At 41.3% G+C, this 24,754-nt stretch overlaps 1 protein-coding gene across 4 annotated transcripts in view; it reads right to left on the minus strand.

The window, feature by feature from the left end:
- Window positions 1-24,754, minus strand: part of EPHA3 (EPH receptor A3) — a 573,384-nt gene that overhangs the window by 483,493 nt on the left and 65,137 nt on the right. For all 4 annotated transcript variants that reach the window (XM_073617000.1, XM_073617002.1, XM_073616999.1 and 1 more), the window contains exon 2: window positions 9,991-10,055. In XM_073617000.1, coding sequence (XP_073473101.1) covers window positions 9,991-10,055 — 65 coding nt within the window. The remainder of the gene's footprint in view (window positions 1-9,990; window positions 10,056-24,754) is intronic.

The raw sequence follows: 24,754 nt of genomic DNA on the forward strand, positions 1-24,754 counted from the left end.
TGCTTTATTATTCATTTTACATATATCACTCATCTACTCTAGAGGGATAATAAAAACCTTGCTGCATTTTTCCTGTTATATATTTCCTGTAGGGTATATGAAATTTTACGCTGAACACATTGCACTAAAAATATGAAGCTTGATGGGATAATTGGGATCAGGGACTACCTTAGTAACCATCCCTTCAATGAGACTTTGTATAATTACAGCTTCTATCAGATGGTTCAATCTGTCTATATTTTAAATTGTAAGCTCTAACAAGCAGGGCTTTCTGATCCCTCTTATATTGAACTCTATTGTAACTCTACTGTCTCCCTCTCTTTAGTAAAGTGCTGTGCAAACTGTTGGTGCTTCTGTATAATGATATAATAATACGTGATCAGCTTTATTAGCTCCTAGCTCAGGTTATTCTGATTCTGTTTAACTTCTACTTAACCTTTGTGTCCTCCATAAGGAACACAAATGATATCTGATTAAAGCCAAACATAGCATTATCATTAAAGTGATATTAAAGTCTCATTTTTTTTTTGTTAAAAATAGCAAACATGTTATACTTACCTGCTCTGTGTAGTGGTTTTCCGCAGAGCAGCCCAGATCCTCCTCTTCTCAGATCCCTCTTCGACTCTCCTGGCCCCTCCCTCCTGTTGAGTGCCCCCACAACAAGCAGCTTGCTAGGGGGGCACCCGAGCCGAGCCACAGCTCTGTGTGTCCATTTAGATACGGAGCAGTGGCCCGACCCCACCCCTCTCTCTCCGCATTGGCTCGCTGACTTTGATTGACAGCAGCGGGAGCCAATGGCGCTTTGCCATTGGCAGGTAGGTCTGATGAAGGAGCCACACATGCTCTGAAACGCGTTACTGCCAACTCCTTCTCTACACTGACACCATCAGCCTTGTGTGTCCCGCAGTGAATACAGGCTTCCCTGCTGCCTCCTCTTTCCAACACGCATGAGAACGCTTTACAGCTGCTGGACGGCTCTACACTGCTCTCTACCACCCAGCTGAGGATGGACACATGCCACAGATGAGGACTCCTGATTTTATCATGTCTTTTAAAAATCTTGTAAGTGCTTTTAACCCTTTGTGCACTTTATTGAATTTTGCATACTGCACTTAGAGGCGCCTTTCTTTTCCTTTTTTAAGACTCTTGTGTAACATTGCTGGATCAAGATGGGCTCAGGTAAGTATTAGGGGGGCTGAGGGGGGCAGCTGCACACAGAAGGTTTTTTTTCTTAATGCATAGAATGCATTAAGATAAAAAACCTTCTGCCTTTACAACTCCTTTAAATAGAGTTGTTATGTTTTGCTCACACAGACCCAAAATGTATTTTAATGTTTACAAATGTAGCGGAAATATCATATTATTAGCGTGCAAGATTGCAAGGGAACATTAGCTTGTTAAAATGATAGACTATGTACTAACTTTTCAAATGTTTAAATGTATACATTTTTATTGAGGGATATAACATGATAGCTGCACCTGGAAGCTTCTTTTCCCTTTTATCATTTTTAAATGCTTCCAAGACATTTTATTGCTGTCTAGAAATCAAAGTCAGCCCTGGATGTTCTGCAGAGAAAACAGTGATGCATAGATTAGACAATGCTATTTTAGAAAGTTTGGCGTGCTGTCAGCAGTGAGGTGTGCCAGGAGAAGCAGACACATCGATGACAGATATATTAAGTACCTGTGATACAAAGCACTCACGGTGGAAGGATGGACAGAATTACTCTGGCTGTGTTCGGATACATTTAATGAGTGAAAATAAAACACAAAACAGTGTCATCCTTTAAAAACACACACAGTTAACCCTCTATGTCTAACTGACCTATGAGGAATAGAATATAAAAGAATAAGAGAGGTGAGAAGACGAGAGAAAAAAAATATGGAGAAGAAAATAGTGTATAAATACTCTATAAAAGATAATAGATAAAGATAATATGACAGAAAAGTGGAGAGATAGATAGATAGATAGATAGATAGATAGATAGATAGATAGATAGATAGATAGATAGATAAGGAGAGGAGAGGAAAATAGTCAATTAAGGAAATAAGAAAGAGAAAAGAGGAAGAAGATACTGTATAAAAGATAATAGATAACTGACTATAGAAAGAAGAAAAATTAAGGATATAATAATAATATAATATTATAATAATAATAAGGTATTTGATCACCGCCACACTTTTTTTTTTTTTTGCACTATAAACAAAAATTGACAATTTTGAAAAAATAAAGAAATAAATCATTTCTGCTATTAAACAAATACAATAAAAAAAATATAAAAAATAATGTTTCTTCATCAATTTAGCCCAATATGAATTCTGATACATATTTTTGGTAAAAAAAATCCCAATAATGCCCTGTACACACAATTGGTTTTCTTGTCGGAATAAACTCTGAAGGTTTTTCCGACGGAGTTCCAACGGAATTCGGCTAAAGCTGTCTTGCATACACACAGTCACACCAAATTCTGATCGTCCAGAACGCGGTGACGTACAACACGTACGACGAGACTAGAAAACGGAAGTTCAAATAGCCAGTAGCCAATAGCTTCCATCTCGTACTTGCTTCAGAGCATGCGTCGTTTTTGGTACGTCAGAACAGCATACAGACGAGTGGTTTTCACGATAGGAATTGGTTCCGTCTGAATAATTTAGAACATGTTCTCTTACTAGGTCCGTCAGAATTTACGACGTAAAAAGTCCGATGGGGCATACACACGATTGGAATATAGGATGAAAAGCTCCCATCGGACTTTTTCTGTCGGACATTCCGCTCGTGTGTACATGGCATAAGTGTCTAGTTTGGTTTGCTCAATAGGTAAAGCATCTAATTTTTTTATTTTTTCAAATTTTTTTTTACTAGTAATGGTGGCGATCAGCAACTTATAGTGGGACTGTGATATTGCGGCAGACAAATCGGACACTAACTGACACTTTTGACACATTGTTGGAACCAGTGACACTAATACAATGATCAGTGCTAAAAATATGCACTGTCACTGCACTAATGACAATGGCTGGGAAGAGGTTAAACATCTAGGACGATCAAAGTGTTAAATGTGTAGCCAGTGTTTTAGTGTACTTTGTGTGTTGTTTTTACTAAAGGATGTGATGAATTTTATTGCCCGCCTGGGACACAGTGGGACTGTGATATTGCGGCAGACAAATTGGACACTAACTGACACTTTTGACACTTTTTTTGGGAACCAGTGACACTACTACAGTGATCATTGCTACAAATATGCACTGCTACTGTCCACTGTACTAATGACACTGGCTGGAAATGGGTTAACATCAGGGGCGATCAAAGCGTTAACTGTGTGCCTAGCCAGTGTTTTTGTACAGTGTGGTAGGTGCTTTTACTAGGGGAAGACAGGGATCCTTGTCCATGCTTTGCAGGAACACAGGATCCATGTATTCTCTACTGACAGAATGGCGATCTGGCTTGTTTACATAGGCAGAACGCCGTTCTGTCTCTCTGCAGGATGATTGGCGGGTGCCAGCGGACATCGAGTCCTCAGTACCCACTCTGTGTATAATCACAGGGGTAGCAAGCTGCTGGAGGCGCACATTCATGCCCACTACCCAGAAGTGCAGGATCACGTATATATACATGATCCTGTACACAGCGGCCGCCCTGTAGCAGTATAGCTGCTATAGGGCAGTGGCAAGTAGTTAAACCAGTGGTCTCCAAAATGTGGCCCGGGGCTTGGATGTGGCCCTTTGTTTGCCTTTTCTGACCCTTGAGGCACTTTTCCTGCCACAGACACAAGGCGCTCTTCTCCCACTGACACCAGTTGGGCCCTATTCCTCCCACTGACACCAACAATGGGACACAAATCCTCCCGCTGACACCAACAATGGGTCACTAGTCCTCCCACTGATACCAATGATGGGGCATTGGTTACTCCCAGGACATTTTCTACTCACACTGGCCAAAGTCTGGCCCCCTCAAAGTCTGAAGGACAGTAAACTGGCCCTCTGTTTGGAAAGTTTGAAGACCCCTGAAAGACCTGCTATTTTAAAGGCAGCATACCCAGACAGACATCTGATGTGTGAGTGGGAGGAATCTATAAAAAAAAATCTGTCAGACACAGCTCACAATATGTAAATGTACAAGAGTACGCATTTGTTGGTGTCACACTCTCCTTAAAAGCTCTTTAAGTGGTGGTGTCAACAATCTGCTCCGGGGACAACTTGCAGAGTTTGGAAAAATAACACGGGTTAAAAGTCCAACTTAAAAGACGGTGGCCATGGCTTAAAGAGCCTGGCACATATCTGAGAATTTTAGGTCACTTGCCAAGTATGCAGGTCAGACTACAGAAAGCCAGTCACAGCTGGATTAAGCCCTCTGGTAATGAGTGGATTTAGATATGGTGGTGTGAAATTGCAGCATATTTTTTACTGAGAGAACAAAGATGTGACAGCTCTCCTCTGGATCTCTCCAGTTGTTATGTGGATATTTTCTGCCTTTAGAATCAGCACATAAATTTCAGAGGAAAAACACGTAAGCGTGAATGGGTATCAACTAGTCATTAGACGGGATAAAATCAGACATCTCACCAAGTGTTTAGCACTCAAATGGTCTTAAACCAGCAAAGAAAACGTGGCCCCGTGAATTAGGTGGGTTTCCCATTTCTGGACAACCGTCAAGCAGCAAGAAAAATCAATCGGTACAGTTGTAATGCAATCCAGGAAACATCGCAAAAGGGATAGAACAGTCAGCTTGGTTTACCTTTCTTTTAAAGGAACTCTGTCACATAAAAAAAAAAAAATAATAATAAAAAGCTGTTGACATGTATAAGTTGGCACTTGCAGCAGCTTTCAGAATCTCCTTATTGCCAGGCAAAGCTCAGACACTTCTGGATTGCAGGAAAGAAATTTGCACAAATTCCTGCTGAACCGGCTGAGATTCAAGCCAACTATGGCTGACCTTAGAGTGGCTCCTCTATCTATGGAGAAGCAATGCAGACACTATTAGGCAGGCCATACATGGTGCAATTTTTTCCCGCAACCACAATTCCCCCATCAACACAGGGAAATCAGCAATTGTCTTCTATTAGGAGGGGGGCGGGTTGGGCGGGGGAAGCCAGAGAGAAGACAGTGATTATCCCTAGTGGCTGTATCAGTAATCGCAAGCAAATCTGGCAGGCTGCTTGTACCCAAATTGATCGATCTATCAACTTGGTACATTCAGCCGATTAATGGTTCGAATCTCAGCCAGTTCCTGCTAAACCAGCCAGGATCCAAACCGTATATGGTCGGCATTAGACAGCAGCACTATCTGTAGAGGGTAGTGTTAGATGGACTAGTAAATTTACTGTACATAAGTGGCTAATAAATGAAAACCAAACTTCAGCTAACACTTGTTAAGCAATTACAGAAACATTTTTTATTGTATCTTTTGGGTAAAGGATTTATAGAAATGAATAAAAGCTGACTAATGTACACACCCCTGTCAGTGATAAATGGTTTGTCTCAACCCTCTAACTCCTACTTTTAGAAACAGCATAGTCTTTTATTGTAAGCTGAAAAATAACAGAAGAATCAGCAGGCAAAACAACTGAGCTACGGGGGGACCGCAGAAAACAAAGACGGCTTTGTTAATGCGAGTGACAGATTGCATCATACATGTCATTTTTTGATTTTACCTTTAGCACCGCTTTAAAAAAAAACTCTGTCTCTACTAAAATATTTTTACATCACTTTTATGGACATATAAGGCTTTTGTTTGGCACACTGCTTTAATAGATACAATGATAGCGCAGTCTAGGAACCAGGAGTGTGCACAGCTGAACGCTTTTAATTCCACAATAGAACATAAATGAACATGCTCTCCAACCATGCTGAGAAATGGTAATTTACAAATTGTGGGTTTATAGCTGTTAAGCAGGGAAACTCACTACAGATTTCAAAGAACAAACATTCATCCTAGAGTTGCTTCTGCTCACCCAACAAATAAAATTCAAAATACTAACAACAACCCACAACTCTGCCCCCAGCTACATCACTAACCTTGCTTTAAAATACCAACTGTTCTATTTGCTTTTCCTAAGACCTCCTGCACTCTGGCTTCCTTATCAACACCTCCGATTGCTCACCTCCAGGATTTCTCCAAAGCCTCTTCCATTCTCTGGAGCTCCTTACCTCAATCTGTCCGACTATCTCCTACTTTATCCTATTTTAGGTTATCCCTGAAACCCCATTTCTTTAGAGAAGTCCATCTTGCCCCTAACTAACAAATTAACTTTTATTTTTTCCATCATGTTTGCATGATGGATGCAAAATGAGCAAACAGTGTGACAAGGCAGTGGGAAAAGTGAATAGAATTTTAGGATACATCACTAGAAGGATCATCAGTATGGGGAAGGAGGTCCTGATTCCCCTACAGTATAAAGATCTTTGGTTAGACCTCATTTAAAATACTGTGTCCAGTCCTGGAGACCTCACAAACAAAAAGTTATTGATAAAATAGAAGAAACGGGTAACAAATATGGTGAAAGGTTTTGAGGATAAAACATATCGAGAACAACTTCAGGAACTTAATACAGTGCATCCGGAAAGTATTCAGGGCGCTTCACTTTTTCCACATTTTGTTCATTATTTTCCTCAAAATTCTACAAACAATACCCCATAATGGCAAGATCAAAGAAGTTTGTTTGAAATCTTTGCAAATGTATTTTTAAAAAAAACGTATTCACAGCCTTTGCCATGACACTCAACATTGAGTTCAGGTGCATCCTGTTTCCACAGATCATCCTTGAGATGTTTCTACAACTTTATAGGCGTCCACCTGTGGTAAATTCAGTTGATTGGACATGATTTGGAAAGGCATACACCTGTCTATATATGATCCCACAGTTAACAGTGCATGTCAGAGCACAAACCAAGCCATGAAGTCCAAGGAATTGTCTGTAGACCTCCGAGACAGGATTGTAGGCACAGATCTGGGGAAGGGTACAGAAAAAATTCTGCAGCATTGAAGGTCCCAATGACCACAGTGGCCTCCATCAACAATACATGGAAGAAGTTTGGAACCACCAGGACTTTTCCTAAAACGGGCTGCCCGGCCAAAATGAGCAATCAGGGGAGAAGGGCCTTAGTCAGGGAGGTGACAAATAACCCAATGGTCACTCTGACAGAGCTCCAGCATTTCTCTGTTGAGAAGGGAGAACCTTCCAGAAGAACAACCATCTCTGCAGCACTTCACCAATCAGGCCTGTATGGTAGAGTGGCCAGATGGAAGCCACTCCTCAGTAAAAGGGACATGACAGCCCACCTGGGGTTTCCCAAAAGGCACCTGAAGGACTCAGACCATGAGAAACAAAATTCTCTGGTCTGAGGAAACAAAGATTGAACTCTTTGGCCTGAATGGCAAGCGTCTTGTCTGGAGGAAACCAGGCACCGCTCATCAAATGGCCAATACCATCCCTATAGTGAAGCATGGTGGTGGCAGCATCAAGCTGTGGGGATGTTTCTCAGTGGCAGGAACTGGGAGACTAGTCAGGATTGAGGGAAAGATGAATGCAGCAATGTACAAAGACATCCTTGATAAAAACCTACTCCAGAGCGCTCTGGACTTCAGAGTGGGGAGAAGGTTCATCTTCCAACAGGACAACAACCGTAAGCACACAGCCAAGATAACAAAGGAGTGGCTACAGGACAACTCTGTGAATGTCCTTGAGTGGCCCAGCCAGAGCCCAGACTTGAACCTGATTGAACATCTCTGGAGAGATCTGAAAATGGCTGTGTACCGACGCTCCCCATCCAACTTGATGTAGCTTGAGAGTTCCTGCAAAAAACAATGGGAGAAACTGCCCAAAAATAGGTGTGCCAAGCTTGTAGCATCATACTCAAAAAGACTTGAGGCTGTAATTTGTGCCAAAGGTGCTTCAACAAAGTATTGAGCAAAGGCTGTGAATACTTACTGTATATACATGTAATTTTCTTTTGTGCTTTATTTTTAATAAATTTGCAAAGATTTCAAACAAGCTTATTTCATGTTGTCATTATGGGGTATGTAGAATTTTGAAGACTATAATTAATTTAATCCATTTTGGAATAAAGCAGTAAACATAACAAAATGTGGAAAAGGTGAAGCTCTGTGAATCCTTTCTGGATGCACTGTATGTACAGTCTTGAGAAAAGGGGGGCTATGATTGAAACCTTTAAATACTTGCAGGGGGTGAATAAGGTTCAAGGGGGAAGTATTTTCAATATGAAACCAAGATCAAGAACACAGGGACATGACGTCAAACTAACTGGAAGAAAGTTCAAAATAGACATGCATGAGACAAACATACTCTAGATCTAAACTCGGACAAAATATTTTTTTTACAAAAAACAAAAACGGGCAGCTTGGTCTTTTTTCTACCATCACTTTTTTATGTTTCTATGTGTTTATCAGATCATCCCACACAGTTATTACCTTTTGTATCACTTGACCCTCCATTTTATATTGTAAGCTCTGATCCCTCCTGCGTTGAATTGTATTGTAACTGTACTGTCTACCTTCAAATTGTAAAGCGCTGCACAAACTGTGGGTGCTTTATGAATCCTGTATAATAATAATAATATAAGTCCTGTATAGTATTAATAATAATAATAATAATAATATCACACCAAAAGAGCATTTTTTTCTCATTTATACCTGCTCACCCTTAACCACTTGCTGACCGCTGCATGCCAATATACATCGGCACAATGGCAGTGGTGTAACTGTACGTCCCCTTTAAGAGCCGGGGTTAGCAGGCCTCCTGGCAATCGTGTCACGGAGCCTTAGAACAGAGAAGTGCCTTTGTTCTGCATTTCCCCGTTCTGGCTAGTGTCATGACAGAGATCACTGCTCCCTGTCATCGGGAGCGGTGATCGCTGTCATGTGACTTAAAACCCATCCCCCCACAGTTAGAATCACTCCCTAGGACACACTTAACCCCTTCATTGCCCCCTAGTGGTTAACCCCTTCACTGCCAGTGTCATTTACACAGTAATCAATGCATTTTTATAGCACTGATCGCTGTATAAAGGACAATCGTCCCAAAATAGTGTCAAAAGTGTCCGACGTATCCGCCATAATGTCGCAGCTCCGATACAAATCACAGATCGCCGCTATTACTAATAAAAAAAATGAAAAATAAAAATGCCATAAAACTATATCCTATTTTGTAGACGCTATAACTTTTGCGCAAACCAATCAATATACGCTTATTGCGATTTTTTTTTGCCAAAAATATGTAGAAGAATACTTATTGGCCTAAAATGAGGAAAAAAAAATTGTTTTTTTATATATTTTTGGGGGATATTTATTATAGCAAAAAGCAAAAAGTTTTTTTCAAAATTGTCGCTCTTTTTTTGTTTATAGTGCAAAAAATAAAAACCACAGAGGTGATCAAATACCACCAAAAGAAAGCTCTATTTGTGGGAAAAAAAGGACGTCAATTTCATTTGGGTGCAACATAGCACGACCGCGCAATTGTCAGTTAAAGCGATGCAGTGCGAACCGCAAAAAGTGCTCTAGTCAGGAAGGGGGTCACTGAGAAATGGCCAAAGACAGGATCTATCAATATTTCGGGATAGGACTATAACAAGCATTTTTCACGAAAACGATTTTTGTTTATCTGAGATTTCACTGAGGTTTGTTAGGGTTCCAGGTTATATGGTTAAACAACACTTATCAGGATCCTTAACAATGCAAAAGGAATAATACAAAAATAAAAACTAGGTTGCCCTATAAATGGTAAAAGGAAGGGTGAATAATTTGATATAACATCACAAGGTATCACTGTGCATGCATGTGTGAGATAAGATGACATCTACAAGGTATTTTAGGAATAAACACAAACCACCTTTCTCTGTTGAAAATAACATTTTTTTGTTTCCATAACCATCCAGGAGAGGCTTAGCGGCAGCGTACCATGAAAAGGAAACAGTCGTTAAATGGCATATTGTTCTAAAACAGCATTTTCCCATTTCACAGTCTGGTAAACTCACCCCATGTGACGGGTAGGAGATCCAGCCCAACTCCCCTTGAATTGCTTTCGAATCCAGCAGATTAACTACAAAAGAAGAAGGGAGAAAAAAAGAAATAAATAAACAGAATGGGATGTGATATCTGTCTGCGTCCAGTTAACCTTCAAAAGACATGTTTATTTGTCGTCCCGCAAAGGATTCCATTTTTTCAGGTGGTCTTGAGGACCAGAAAGAAACAGACAAGTGACATGGGCAGACTCATTTACTCTGAAACAACAGTACTGCAAAGGGCCCATATGTTTTTAAAACAAACACTCAGCGTGTTCCGGGGAGGAATTCTGCTCTAAATTATTAACAGATAAAAAACAGTGAAGTTATTAATTAGATAAGTTTAGCAGTTCTTTTGCCAAACCCACCTTGTACAATGAACTAGGGGGTCTGAAAACACGTTTTGATGCCTCGTTCCTTCTTTGACCTGAAATGTTTATCGCCAAGGAGGCTCTGATTGCTCTGCCCAGTAAAATAATACGGTTATTTATATCATGAAAAGGTCAAGGACCTATGATAGTAGTCTTGGTTTATGAACAATTTAGGGATGGGCACAAGAGGTATTTTATTAAGGGCTTTGGCTTCCCAGGGCTTTAGCCTGAATATTATGATGCCAACATAGCTTACTTATTATTGGGTGTTTTTATTGATACTGAATCTATAAACAACTTAAGGACAAATGATTCTATTTCTTTTAATAGCGCCAACCTTTTGGAAATATATTGTAAACTGCTAGTGAGTAAATACATTAATACATTACTGCGAGGCTATCTGGATATACTATGTTTATTTTTTTAGGGTATATTTTCAGTCCAAGATACCAGAACAAGCTGCCACAGATCTAGCTGGTACATTTGGCACAACTGACATTTTTGGCATGACAAAATGTTTGTAGGTCTACAGAGAGAGCTGAAGGTGTTACTGTCTGGGCACTGTGTTCCCCATCCAGCTTGCAGGTGAAAACCCATAAAATTCTGCCCTGTAGCTAGTAAGGCGGTATAAATATTATGTAAATCCAATAACTAAAATCTCATACAAGCGTTAACATGTTAATGTAATTTCAGAAGTAATTTTTCTTTTCCCATGCAGTGGCACTGTGCCTGTACTGCATCTTCTAGGGGAGATGAGAGTGGCTATACACTTACCTAATCCTCTGATCCTCCCAGTACAAGACCTGTCTGGCACCCCTGCGCTCCAACAATTTTGAGTAGTGGACTGTTCCTGATGTCATTACATCCAGAGCAGGCTCCATAGCCCAGGAACAGTCCACCTCTGGAACGTGGGGGAGCCCTGTTGTCCAGGAGATTGAACAATCGGGTGAGTATATTCTTTCTGCTCACCCCTAGACAAAACAAGCAGTTGACCCGGGCAGTGGGGGGGGGCATAGCCCCACTGCATGGGGAACAAAAGATTTCAGCATTATTGCCTAGTTTATACTTGGAGTTGGGGGAGCAGTAAAAATATGTGGTTGAGTCACATTTTTAACACCCCCAAGGACTCCTAAGCTACAAAGGTAGCTGTACAGGAGTATACATATGCTGCAGCCGCACACAAGTATGGGGTGCGGGAAACGTGCCTTCCATGCACTTTTCACACCACACGCAAAAGGCACTGCCCTTGTGAGAAGCGTGTGGGTACCATTAATTGTTAGTGGGACCCCAAATGCTTCTCGCAAATGCAGCATGCGCACATATGTGATGTGGGAACCGGAGAGATTCCAGCACCAGTCCCTGCATTGCATCTCTCCCGCAGGCAGTTCACACTGGCCTCTGCGAACCGCTGCTGGTGTCAATACAAAGTTAATGACACCCCCAATTTTTTCACAGATCGCAGTGTAAACTGTGAACTCCCACAGGAATCGGATCGCATGGGTGAGAACACCCATGCGATCCGATTCCAGTGTAGGGAAAAAAAAGTCCCTGCACCTTTTTGGCAGCGAATCCAATGCAATTTCAGCTATACGCTGCACAGACATCTCATGTGATCGGCACCTGTGGTGCGGGTGCAAATCACATGCAATGTCTGAACCTGGGCTAAAGGTTATTAAGGCTACTTTTACACTGAAGCGCTTTTCAGATGTTGTAGTGCTAAAAAAAAGCGCCTGTAAAGTGCCTGAAAATCTCCTATCATGCCTCCCCAGCGTGGAAGCCCGAGTGCTTGCACACTGGGGCGTTGCGCTTGCAGGATGGGAAAAAAAGTCCTGCAAGCAGCGTCTTTTGGGTGGTGCGGGAGCGATGTATACACCGCTCCTAAACCACCCCTGCCATTGAAATCAATTGGCAGCACTACCTATGCACCTGCAAAGTGCTTCGGCAGCGATGCTTTTCAGGCACTTATAACCCCTTGTTAAACCCTTCGCTAAAATGAGCAGCGCTTTACCGCTAGCGCGGGGCAGTGTTCAGTGTGAAAGGGGTCCGTGTTCTAGAAACTGCTGGAAGTTTCTAGAAGCTAATGGGTGGAGGCCAAGAGGCTGAAATCTGCATATTTATAGGAGTCTGACTAAGCCCCAGGCAGGAGACCTGGCAGGATGGCTGGATCAGCCCATAAATATTGTGGAGACATTGTGACAACCTCTACATCCCCAGGGCCTAGAAGGGAGAGAGCTGCCGATGCAATATCTATTAAGCATTCAATATCTATCAAGCTTGGGATATTTCACCAAGCAGCCAGGTGGACTGGTATTTTCAAGAGAGGAGCCTTAGAGCTCTTACAAGTTGGTACTTTGCTAGAATTCCACCCAGGGGACACTAGCTCCTAGAAGGGGAATTTCTATTGCCAATTCCAGAAAGACTGTTACTGTTCCAGAGGGAATACAGTTGAGAGTTTGTTATTTTTGTGGTGTGCATAGAAAGGAAAGTTGTCCTCCCATAATCCCTATTCCCTATCCAAGTTGTTTTCCCCAATAAGACAACAAAAACAAGCCCATGGACTGATTTCTGTCTCACAATGAGAGTTGGAAAATGCATGTTGCCTGGCTGTGAAGGAATAGGGGGATCAAAAATCCAGTGGCACTCTAGGGGGTAGGGCTACACTTATGTAAATGGTACACTACAGTACAAACAAAAATAATGTGTAGTTATTAAGGCAAATACATCTAAATTCAGCTTTCAGCCTCTTGCAATTGTACAAAAAATGTATTTTCCGCGTGCATGCGGTGTACATGGTAACAAACACATGTAGGCCTGAATAAACCTATAGGGGGGGATTTACTAAAGCTGGTGCACACAAAATCTGCTAGAGCTGTGCATAGTAACCAATCAGCTTTTTGGTTTCATTGTCAAAGCTTAATTTAACAAGCTGAAGTTAGAAGCTGATTGGTTACCATGCCCAGCTGCACCAGATTCTGTGTACTCCAGTTTTAGTAAATCCCTCCCATAGAGTTTCCCTTTATCTTTCATACAAAACCTTGGTGCATATACGTGATCCAGACACATAAGAAAGAATAGGATTTCTACTTGACATGCATTTTTGTGCAGCAAAAATGCAAGAGTTTTGCTGCATCAAAACAGAAAAGCGTAAATTGTAAGCATCACATATATTAAATATTAATAAGAAAAATAAAAAAATTAAATTAATAAAACTACATAAATAAATAATATTCTAGGGATGAATCAAAATGAATAAGAAAAGTGACAGTGAGAATTCCAAACACACGACTAGATGTTGAAAGTTTCCCGGTAGAACTTGTCCAAATGCTTTGACATGAGAAGCCTTACAAACTTTAACCGCTTCAGCTCCAGAAGATTTTACCCCCTTCCTGACCAGAGCACTTTTTGCAATTTGGCACTGCGTCGCTTTAACTGACAATTGCTCGGTCGTGCGACGTGGCACCCAAACAAAACTGACGTCCTTTTTTTTCCACAAATAGAGCTTTCTTTTGGTGGTATTTGATCACCTCTGCTTTTTTTTTTTTTTTTTTGCGCTATAAACAAAAAAAGAGTGACAATTTTGAAAAAAACGCAATCTTTTTTACTTTTTTGCTAAATAAATATCCCCCAAAAATATATATAAAAATATATATGTATTCTTCTACACATATTTGGTAAAAAAAATAGCGATAAGCGTACATTGATTGGTTTGCGCAAAAGTTATAGTGTCTACAAAATAGGGGATAGTTTTATGGCATTTTTATTATGACCGGTAATTTTTTTATTAGTAATGGCAGCGATCTGGATTTTTATCGCGACTGCGTCATTATGGCGGACACATCGGACACTTTAGACACTATTTTGGGACCATTGTCATTTATACAGCGATCAGTGCTATAAAATGCACTGATCACTGTGGAAATGACACTGGCAGGGAAGGGGTTGACCACTACGGGGCGATCAAGGGGTTAAGTGTGTGAGTGATTCTAACTGTGGGGGGGATGAGCTTCGATGTCCGCCGGTCCCGCAGGCACGGTCACGCTGTGCCTGCTAGCCCCGCCAATTACAGGGGACGTACAGGTACGCCCATTTGCCCACCACTGCCATTGTGCTGACATATATCGGCGTGCAGTGGTCAGCAAGTGTTTAACACCCTCTGTTATAATACATTCCCTCTTTAATAGAGTAAAGGGTTAAACTGCTGCCCTTGAAGTATAGAACTAATATCCTCTACCTGCTGATATCAGGATTATAAGTGCATTTAATGTAATATCCTGAATATACCGACAAATCTTTAAAGCTTTTCACAGATACAACCCATAAAAATAATGATATTGCTTATGGAAGTATTTTACCTCTAACATAACCACTAACAGTGCATATCTGAAACAAATGGAGAAATCGATAATGTTGTCGTATCAGTAGCAGTAGGCAGTCAGGACACAACGCCGCAATCAAATGAAGGGAATACACCCAGTGCTTCCTTTGTAGAAAATCAATGGCTCTGTTCTTTTTCATTAGTGGGACATGGAGATATTGTATACAATCAATATACATCATGAGACAAAATGACAAGGAGGAAGGATGACTTTACTACTTATCACTGTGCTGACATGCTGTACCTCCTAACATTGAATTTATTGTATGTTATTTGTGTTCTCTTTTTGCACTCACAACATTTCTCCATTGATCTACTTATTCTGAAAAGGATTAATTTGGCTTTCCTCTTATGGGCAAAATAAATATTTCCAGATAAAACAGAACTGGATACCTATAGAGTTGACATACTGTATCTATGTCCGTGTAGGTGAGTAAAGCAAACTCAGTTTTTTTAAATCAATTTTCTGATTTTCTTAGTCTGAAAATGCTGAGTATTACATTTCATATAGGAAGGGAATTTTTAAACAGTCTGTGAAATCATTTTCTTTACAGGCTTATAATATTTGGAAAATGTTTCCTCTCTACCTCTTCTTAGTTACTTGACTCTCTACTTTCATCTTTTTTTATGTTTTTAAATATCCCAAATCCTTGGGACAACTCAGTTAAAAAAGGGAAGTATGGTCATTTTTTTATTGGAATCCTACTTACTTAGGTGGAGGTAGCATTGGTCCAATTCTGAATCTGTCCCCTGCCGGCATTAACCCTGAGAACCGAGTGATCAAACATCACCAATCGCTCAGTTCTTAGAGCTCCCTGAGCAGAGAGCTGGTGACTGTCAGTCACCGGCTCTCTGCTCTTACCCCCCCGCGCTCACTGGAGCACTGGGCTGTGGAGGGGGCGGGAGGGGCCAGCGCAGGCTTTCAGCGGTTCACTGAGAGGCTGAGCCAGCCCAGGCATGTGGTCAGATCCTGACCATATGGTCCTGATCTTTCCCGAGCTTGGATTGGCTCTGTGATGTCAGCCGACAGCGGCTTCATCCCGCTGTCTACTGAAAATGGGTCACAGGAGTGCAGAACGTGCTGCACTCCTGTGACCCCCAGGAGAAGTACAGCCAAACGAGCTTTGGGTGTACTTCTCCTTTAACCAGTTGCCGACCAGCCGCCGCAGTTATACTGCGGCAAGGTGGCTCAGCTGCACGAATCGGCTTACTGGTACGTCAGTCCGTGCACTGGCTTTTGCGGGCAGGCACCACCTCTGGAGGTACACATGCACACCCGCCATGCATCACGGGAGCTTGCCCGTGGGTCCGGCAGACTCGATGTCCGCCAGCCACCCACTATCATGGGAAAGAGAGGCAGAACGTATATCTGCCTTTGTAAACAAGGCGGATCCGCGTTCTGACAGGGGAGGAGAGAGAGAGAGATCATCTGTTCTTCTCTCTACTCGCAGTGAGCCCATCCCCCTGACAGTTAGAAAGCACCTCCCTAGGGAACACTTAACCCTTTGATCACCACTAGTGTTAACTCCTTCCCTGCCAGTGCCATTTATACAGTAATCAGTGCATTTTTTTAGCACTGATCACTGTATTGGTGTCACTGGTCACCAAAAAGTGTCACTTAGGGTCAGATTTGTCTGCCGCAATGTCGCAGTTCCGCTAAAAATCACAGATCACCGCCATTACAAGTAAAAGCAATAATAAAAAATAAAAAGTTTCTAAATCTTTCCCCTATTTTGTAAACGCCATAACTTTTGCGCAAACCAATCAATATACGCTTATTGCAAATTTTTTTACCAAAAATATGTAGCAGAATACACATTGGCCTAAACTGATGAATAAATTTGTTTTTTTATATTTTTTTTTCTTTGGATATGTATTATAGCAGAAATTAAAAAATATTGTTTTTTTTTTCAAAATTGTGGGGTTTTTTTGTCTATAGCGTAAAAAAAATTAATCGCAAAGGTGATCAAATACCACCAAAAGAAAGCTCTATTTGTGGGAAAAAAAGGACATCAATTTTGTTTGGGTACAGCGTCGCCCGACTGCGCAATTGTCAGTGAAAATAATGCAGTGCCGTATCGCAAAAAATGGCCTGGTCAGGAAGTGGGTAAATCCTTCCAGCACTGAAATGGTTAAAGACCTGCAAAGGATTGGAAACCCACAGGTATCAGGAAAATGTTTAAACAAAGGAGCTGATTTACTAAGGGTAAATAGGCTGTTTACTTTGCAAAAGAGTTTTCACTTTGCAAGAAAATTTTCCCTTACGCCCCAAACACAAGAGCTGAATATTGTCTGAAATCAGGAGGTACAGTAGATACCAGCCAACATTTGGCCCGTGTGTACGGATCCTTGTTTGACAGAAGCCAATCTTACGGCTGGTTTCTGTCATACAAGCTTGCTGGAAAACCAGCAGCCAATCGGCATCCGATCAGCGCTCTCAGCCAGTGACTGCAAGCACTGACTATTGTGTTCTGGTGGGGGGGGGGGGGGGGGGTCAGAACACAATAGCTCAGCAGGGAGATTGATGTACTAAAATCATATCATTAGTACAGGACCTCCTCATGAGCTCCTCAGTTTTTTGACGTTCAGGCAAGCCCGTGTGTACCAGGCTTTACATTAGTTAATAAGATGAATCTCTGCTGAATTTCATCATCCATTTGTGTGCAATTAAGAACACTGGTAGGAACACTACAAAGCTGCTGTTCCTTTTTTCTGGTGTTAATCCATCTTGTTAATGTGTTACACCAAAGTCATAAAAAAAAAAAATCTGTGACACTTTTACTTCTGAGAGTGACTTGTGTGTCAAACTGAGGTAGTTGTAAAATGTGCCACTTTTACAATGTGGCACAATGAATGTGCCAAATTCAAACTAAAATACCAACAATTCGTATCTTACGAAAGTGAGGCTAATTACGACAAACTCTCTTTTGGTCAGAAAATTGGGTATTCTTTGCAAATTAAATTTCACCACATTCACTAAACTCTTTGGAAAATTCTCTAGCAAAGTCCAACTTCCCTTGTAAAGGGAACCGCCTATTTGCCTTTAGTAAATCAACCTCATTGTGTGGACATGATTCACCAATGTCACTATCAGGAAGCCAGTCCATAGCAATTATTGTATATGCAACTCATGCTTGAAGGAGTACATGTAGACAGGAAGTGGCTGAAGTCTGCTGAGAGTGCATAAAAGTAGATGAGCACAGATGGTCTGTAGGGGCCCCAGAAAGTCTCTATGCCCCCCTGCCAAGAAGAAGAGAGACAGAGAAGACATACAAACTGGCAGCATGCCAACAAGAAAACAGCAAAAACAGAGGAGAACTGCAGGTACACTCTTCAGCTATTGCAAGCCTCTCTGCCATTCACAGTGCCATATTGCTGCCAATAATGCCCCAATTAACCACCTTGCTTTCATGCCTTCCTAACTACCACTTCTGTATGCACTAAATAAGTTCACATATCTGTACTGGATTGAAAAATAAAAGCAGAGACAGATATCTGACATATATGTATTTGCAATGCAAGGGAAATATTATCGGTTGGTGTGTATGGGGGTATGGGGATGATACCTCTGCTTCTTTGCTGAGAAAGTTCAAAGTAGGTTCCAAAGACACCATGAAGAAAAAATCCTACCAGGCCTCCTTGGCATCTCATACAAAAATCTTTTTAAGTGAGACCATTAACAAACGTGCGTTTGGCACTTTTTCAGGTAGGTTGTATGAGGTTCCTTGATTTCAAATGGCAACTGTCCAAGTATTTGTTCTTCTAGGTGAATTATGTAGCTGCTGGCTTTTGTCCCTGTGCTCCTATCCAACCGCCACCTCTCACACTAGTAGCATAGGGCCGAGGAGTCGTTTTGGAAGATGTCCCTTTATTCACATATTAAAGAAAAGAAATGTGGGATGTGGTGCCAAAACCCAGGGTGCACATTAGCAGAATAGCAGATGCACTGCAATGCCAAAGTCTGTTAAGTACAATTCAGGAATTGAGGAAGGGGGAAATATATTATGCTGGAGGTGGTTTTGTCAGAGAGGTAAGGGGATTGTATTAGGATAAGAGAGTCATTTTTGCTTTTTAGGCAACCTGTGCGTTTATTACTCTTGACTTCTGCACTTGCATTGTACACACCTCACCCTAGTTCTCTGTGCATCACGAACTCTTGACCTACAACAGAATAGGCTCAGGTCTTTATTAACCAAACCCCGTAATGTCCCTCCCACCATTAGCACAATTTGGACACATCAACCATTGGCCATAGAGCAGTATGCATGCCACATCATTCCTCTCCTCAGAATGCCTGAGGGTGTCCCAGGTCTTTCAAAATCCTAGAAGTGCCCCTAAGTCCTCTTCTATGTTTTATTGCCAGGTAGGCATGTTAAGGATGGCACTAGTAAGAACTGCAGATGGCACCCTAATATGGCATTGTTGGAGCCAGCCACACATGTGCGCCAATAGTCTTTCAGGCTGGCTTTCCTAGGCACTGCTCAGCCATGTTTTAATTTTTTAAGATTTTATGGCTGTGGCTACAAATAGGAGCGTTTAAAGTGGGAGAGATCAGTAGGGTGTCCCCAAATGTCATCTTGAAAATCCAGTGCTCTTAGTATAAAAAAAGTATGACATATAGAAATAAAACAGTAAAGAATTGTACAGCTATCCGTTTCGGAGATCTACTACACACACTGTAGCCATTGTTTGCAAAGTGTATCTAGTAAAGCAAAATATGATTTCTATATAAATGTAAATGGTTTGTACTTGGCAGCTTTACACATAAAAGCCTGTGCCAAAACTAAGTGTTGTTTGGTACATAAAATGTGGAGAGTAATATTAATTCAAGAAAAATAAATCCTAACAAAACATTATTTTGGCAACTTAAGCTCTATGTCATTGATTAGAATTTTGAATGCACATTAACCTCTTCCCCTGCTAAAGTGATTCCTACCTTGTCATACGTTGGACTGGAACATTGTACCTCTATAACATTTCTGGCTATTGGGACTTTACTTGGTCTAGCCAAGTGCAACTTATAAAAGAAAAGTGTCTCTGTTGTCACAGTGATTAAAGAAAAGAATTAATAAAGAACTATGGTTCTGTAAAGAATGGAAACGTCAACACATGACACACTATTACGCTGACTACAAACAGAGAATTCTTTTTACAGATTTAATTTGTAAGATTGATATCATTTACAAACCTAGTTAAAGAGATTGGGTAGGAGGAAATCCATCCTAAAATAGCATAAATGTATATAAAAAGAAGCGGGGTTTTAAAGATGACCATTCAGAAAACACACTATATATTTTTTAAAACTATAAAAATGTTATTGAAACAATAAACAGAAAAACATTAAAACCACAGGGATAACCAAGTCCCCAAAAGATATAAAGGTTGGTTTAGTCTAACTCTATTCTATTAGTGGCTTCAAGTAGTGTCCTCAACATGTTTCGCCATGATTGGCTTCAGCAGGAAGAACTACCAGAAGCAAACACCAACCAACTTCCATATCATTTCCAGGTTCTGTACTTCTTAACCCATTACAAGAAAACACCATACAAAAAAGACAGATGGTTTAAAGCAGGGGCCTTCAAACTATGGCCCTCCAGTTGTTCAGGAACTGCAATTCCCATCATGCCTAGTCATGTCTGTGAATGTCAGAGTTTTACATTGCCTCATGGGATGTGTAGTTCCACAACAGCTGGAGGGCTGTAGTTTTAAGATCCCTGCTTTAAAGAGATAATCCATGTATGTGTGCTTTAACGTGAACCCAGGGCAGTATATGGTAAACCACAGAAGGAGTATAAAGGACCAAACTGAGTGAATAGAGAGATTTTCTTAAAATAAACTCAAGAGGGTTTCCCATCCTTTTGTGCATCTGCCCTTGTTATTGAGTGTGGATAAATGATTAATTAAAGGTACTGCATAATGTTAAGATGGTCGGCCACATGACTCCGGCTCCTTGAATCAGTTGGATTTTCGACACTCTTTTGTAACCTTTCTTTCCCTAAGAAGCTAGATGCGGTCATTCATATCAAGGAAATTGTAAACATCTTCATAGGGAATATCCTATATCAGTGATGGCGAACATTGGCTCCCCAGATGTTTTGGAACTACATTTCCCATAATGCTACTGCGTTCTGCAGTGTAGTTGAGCATCTTGGGAAATGTAGTTCCAAAGCATTTGAGGTGCCAAGGTTTGCCATCACTGTCCTATATCTACCCCCTTAGCATCTTTAAACTGAGAACATGGAGGCACAAACATACAAACCAGTAGGTCTTTATTTGCGCCAAACCCTTCCTTTACTGGGTACCGTTACTTCTGTCCTGCAAGCTTCCTATTCTGTCCTAGCAATTTCTCAGCAACGTTGGCATTTAGCAGATGGAGCAGAGTCCTCCTATTGGTTCTGGTGCTGCAAGATAAAGTACTGGTTGGACTTGTGTATGACCCAGAGCCGCGGTGCATTCTTTTGCAGAACCTATTCAGGCTTCAGCTTCAAAGAAGCTTCTTTCAAAGAAGATCAATCTTTTATCATTAAAAAGCAGCACTTGAGCTCTTCAGTGACTTTTCCGAAGCTGAGATGACATCATCAGTCTGCTGCAGGCAGAGTGAAGCATTTTCTTGGTCTCCTCTCCCACAGTTATCTGGATCCAGCATGGTAAATTTTGTATCACAAGGTGAAAGGCTGCAGAAGGGGCTCATGTGGGTCAGACATTTGTGAACACAGCCAAGAACCGCACAGGCACCAGGATTTACTTGATTGTGTTATCCTAGAATATTTGTGCTAAAAGATATTGCTGTCCTTGGGAAGAAAAAGCACATGAAGGCATTGTCATAGTATTATTCTGATTGCTATGAGAGGTAAGAATAATGGTATAAGAGCTCATTTACACTTGTGGTAGCCCTCTGAAGAGCAATCTGCAGTGAATCGTTTTGGACAGGCGGTGGGAAGATGTTATGTCGCCTCCTCACCACATGTTTTCACCCCAAAAAGCCAACATTACAGTACATTGTGGAAGTGGGGCGGTTACGACAGAGCCCCATTCACATCGGGCGGGTAATTTTTGCTGTGTCATGATGCAAAGCACCCTGGGCACTCTATGTGTGTACCCCTTTACAGCTGCCTTGATAGCTTGGGGAGGGGGCAGTGGGAAACAGTAAAAAGCTTAACTGCTTGTTTTTACTGCCCTCCAACCACAACTATAAATTAGACCTACGGTATGTGCTATGCTTGTGAACTACTTTTCTTGAAAATCATATTTCTTCCATAATCCTTCGGCAAAGGTTAAACTTTCACAGTCATTCTTCTATCTGCTTTATGAAGCTGTCCTTTTGATTCCAAAAGCATCTTCCCATCTCGTTTCAGGAATGTGAAGCAATTGATGACAACTTGGCAGATAATAACAATAGGGCTACAAAGCTAAATACCATTTTATATAAAAGAGTTCCTTGTCATTCTGTGCCCGGGTACAAATGAATCTGTTTTGACTGTAATTGTTCTTGCAGTATATCAAACTATCTTACAGTATTTCAGAATCAGAAGCAGAGTTGGGCAACTGCTAATCTATAGATGCTAGTAGCAATCTGTAATACACACGATTTAATAAAAATGTATAAAGATAAAATTAACAGACTAATTATAACTTTCCCACAGGTTGTACAAGGCAGGACAAAATATCTTTTTGGATGCCAAATATAGTATATTAATATAGCTAAAATGAGCAACAAGGGACCCAGCGACAAAAAACATCAGCAAATTTCCCATGTTCTTTTGCGGCTTACAAAATATTTATGGCATTAGCAGCTAAATAGTGTTCACATTTTGAATTTCATAACAGCAACGACCCATAATTCTATCATGCAGATAAGGTTTAATACCTAAAAGAAAGGTTAAGCATATTAAGACCTGAAAAGTATACAATGCATTGTCTTTTGGGTGGGCACACAGCATAGCCAAAATTAAATAGATTGTGCAAAAAGAATTTACATTAGAAAGATAAATATCCCAAGTGTTTCCTGGTCACAAGTTTAGATGTATAAGGTTCCTCTGCCTGGACAGAGAAGGGAAAATGTTGTATATACACCTTTGGGATCATAATTTTTTTGGGCTTTAGCTCCTCTTTAAAGTGGAATTAAAATCATTTTTTGGCTATACAGGCAGACCCCGAGTTACAAACTACTCCTACTTAAGAACGGACCTCAACGCTTGTGCTCCAAGCTGGTCCTGGATACCTCCCAGAAGCCAACTTGCAGCTTCAGACACATTCCACACTGCAGGACTACATGAAGAGCCCCAGATAACATAACTGCATCCCCAGAAGAGCCCGGAACATCCCACATCCACGGGCTGAAGGTACACCTAAAAATGCACTGTTCTGACTTACACACAAAGTCCACGTAAGAAAAAACGTAAAGTCCCTGTTGTTTTCGTAACTCGGGGGACTGCCTACAGTAAGGAAGGGTTACAACACCTGCAATGTTTATTTTTTTTTCATCTGTGTCCCATTGGGGAGATTTCCCTTAACTTCCTGTCCCATAGCCAAAACAGGAAATGAGAGGAAATCCCACCAACGTGAGTGACTTAAAGCCATTGTACCTACTAGCCTTTCTGCCTCAATGCATTTAACATTAGATGTAACTTTCATGAAGGCACCCAAAGCTGAACTCCATGTATGAATACTTACAGCTAGTACAGCTGGTCCAGCTTGAAACAAAACAAGTATGCTTATCTCATACCTGAGCATCTGCCTGGGAAGCTGACAGTTTCTTCAATAGTTGGTTCTACTACTGCGATAGTCACTATATTACAAGTCATGACACATGAGGGGGTTGTTCAGTACTGCAGTCTTTTACTAAAAGATGTCCTCTGTACTGTTCAATACAAGGCATTCTCTGATAGGACAAGGCGAAGATTATTACCTCACTGCTCCTCGTCTTCACCTTGTCCAATCTTGTATGAACACCTTGTATTCATTTAAAAATATATAATGCAATCTGTGAATGGTGGCAGTGTAAAGCAAGTGTTCCCCTGTGGTCACTGTGTAGAAGAGGAGCTGCTTCGCACAGAACTCGGAAGATAGTGGCTATTATTGTAGTAGCACTGTCTACAGTCATTTTCAGCCTCCTGAACGGGCCCTTAGGTATGAGATATGCAATATACACTATATTTCCAAAAGTATTGGGACACCTGCCTTTACACGCACATGAACATTAATGGCATCCCAGTCTTAGTCCATAGGGTTCAATATTGAGTTGGCCCACCCTTTGCAGCTATAACAGCTTCAAATCTTCTGGGAAGGCTGTCCACAAGGTTTAGGAGTGTTTCAATGGGAATGTTTGACCATTCTTCCAGGAGTGCATTTGTGAGGTCAGGCACTGATCTTGGACGAGACGGCCTGGCTCGCGGTCTCTGCTCTAATTCATCCCAAAGGTATTCTATCGGGTTGAGGTCTCTGTGCATGCCAGTCAAGTTCCTTCACCCCAAACTCCCTCATCTATGTCTTTATGGACCTTGCTTTGTGCACTGGTGCGCAGTCATGTTGGAACAGGAATGGGCCATCCCCAAATTGTTCCCACAAAGTTGGGAGCGTGAAATTGTCCAAAATGTCTTGGCATGCTAGCGCCTTAAGAGTTCCCTTCACTGGAACTAGGGGCCAAGCCCAACCCCTGAAAGACAACCCCACACCATAATCCCCCTCCACCAAATGATTTGGAGGGGTGGTGCAATAGTTTTGGCAATATAGTGTGGATGAGCGAGTTTGGGGTGGAGGAACTTGACTGGCCTGCACAGAGTCCTGACCTCAACCTTATAGAACACCTTTGAGATGAATTAGAGCAGAGACTGCTGCAAAGGGTGGGCCAACTCAATATTGAACCCTACAGCCTAATGCCCCGTACACACGATCGGACATTGATTGGACATTGATCGGACATTCCGACAACAAAATCCTAGGATTTTTTCCAACGGATGTTGGCTCAAACTTGTCTTGCATACAAATGGTC

This window comes from Aquarana catesbeiana, linkage group LG02 (genome assembly GCF_042186555.1).
Source record: "Aquarana catesbeiana isolate 2022-GZ linkage group LG02, ASM4218655v1, whole genome shotgun sequence".
NCBI lineage: Eukaryota > Metazoa > Chordata > Amphibia > Anura > Ranidae > Aquarana > Aquarana catesbeiana.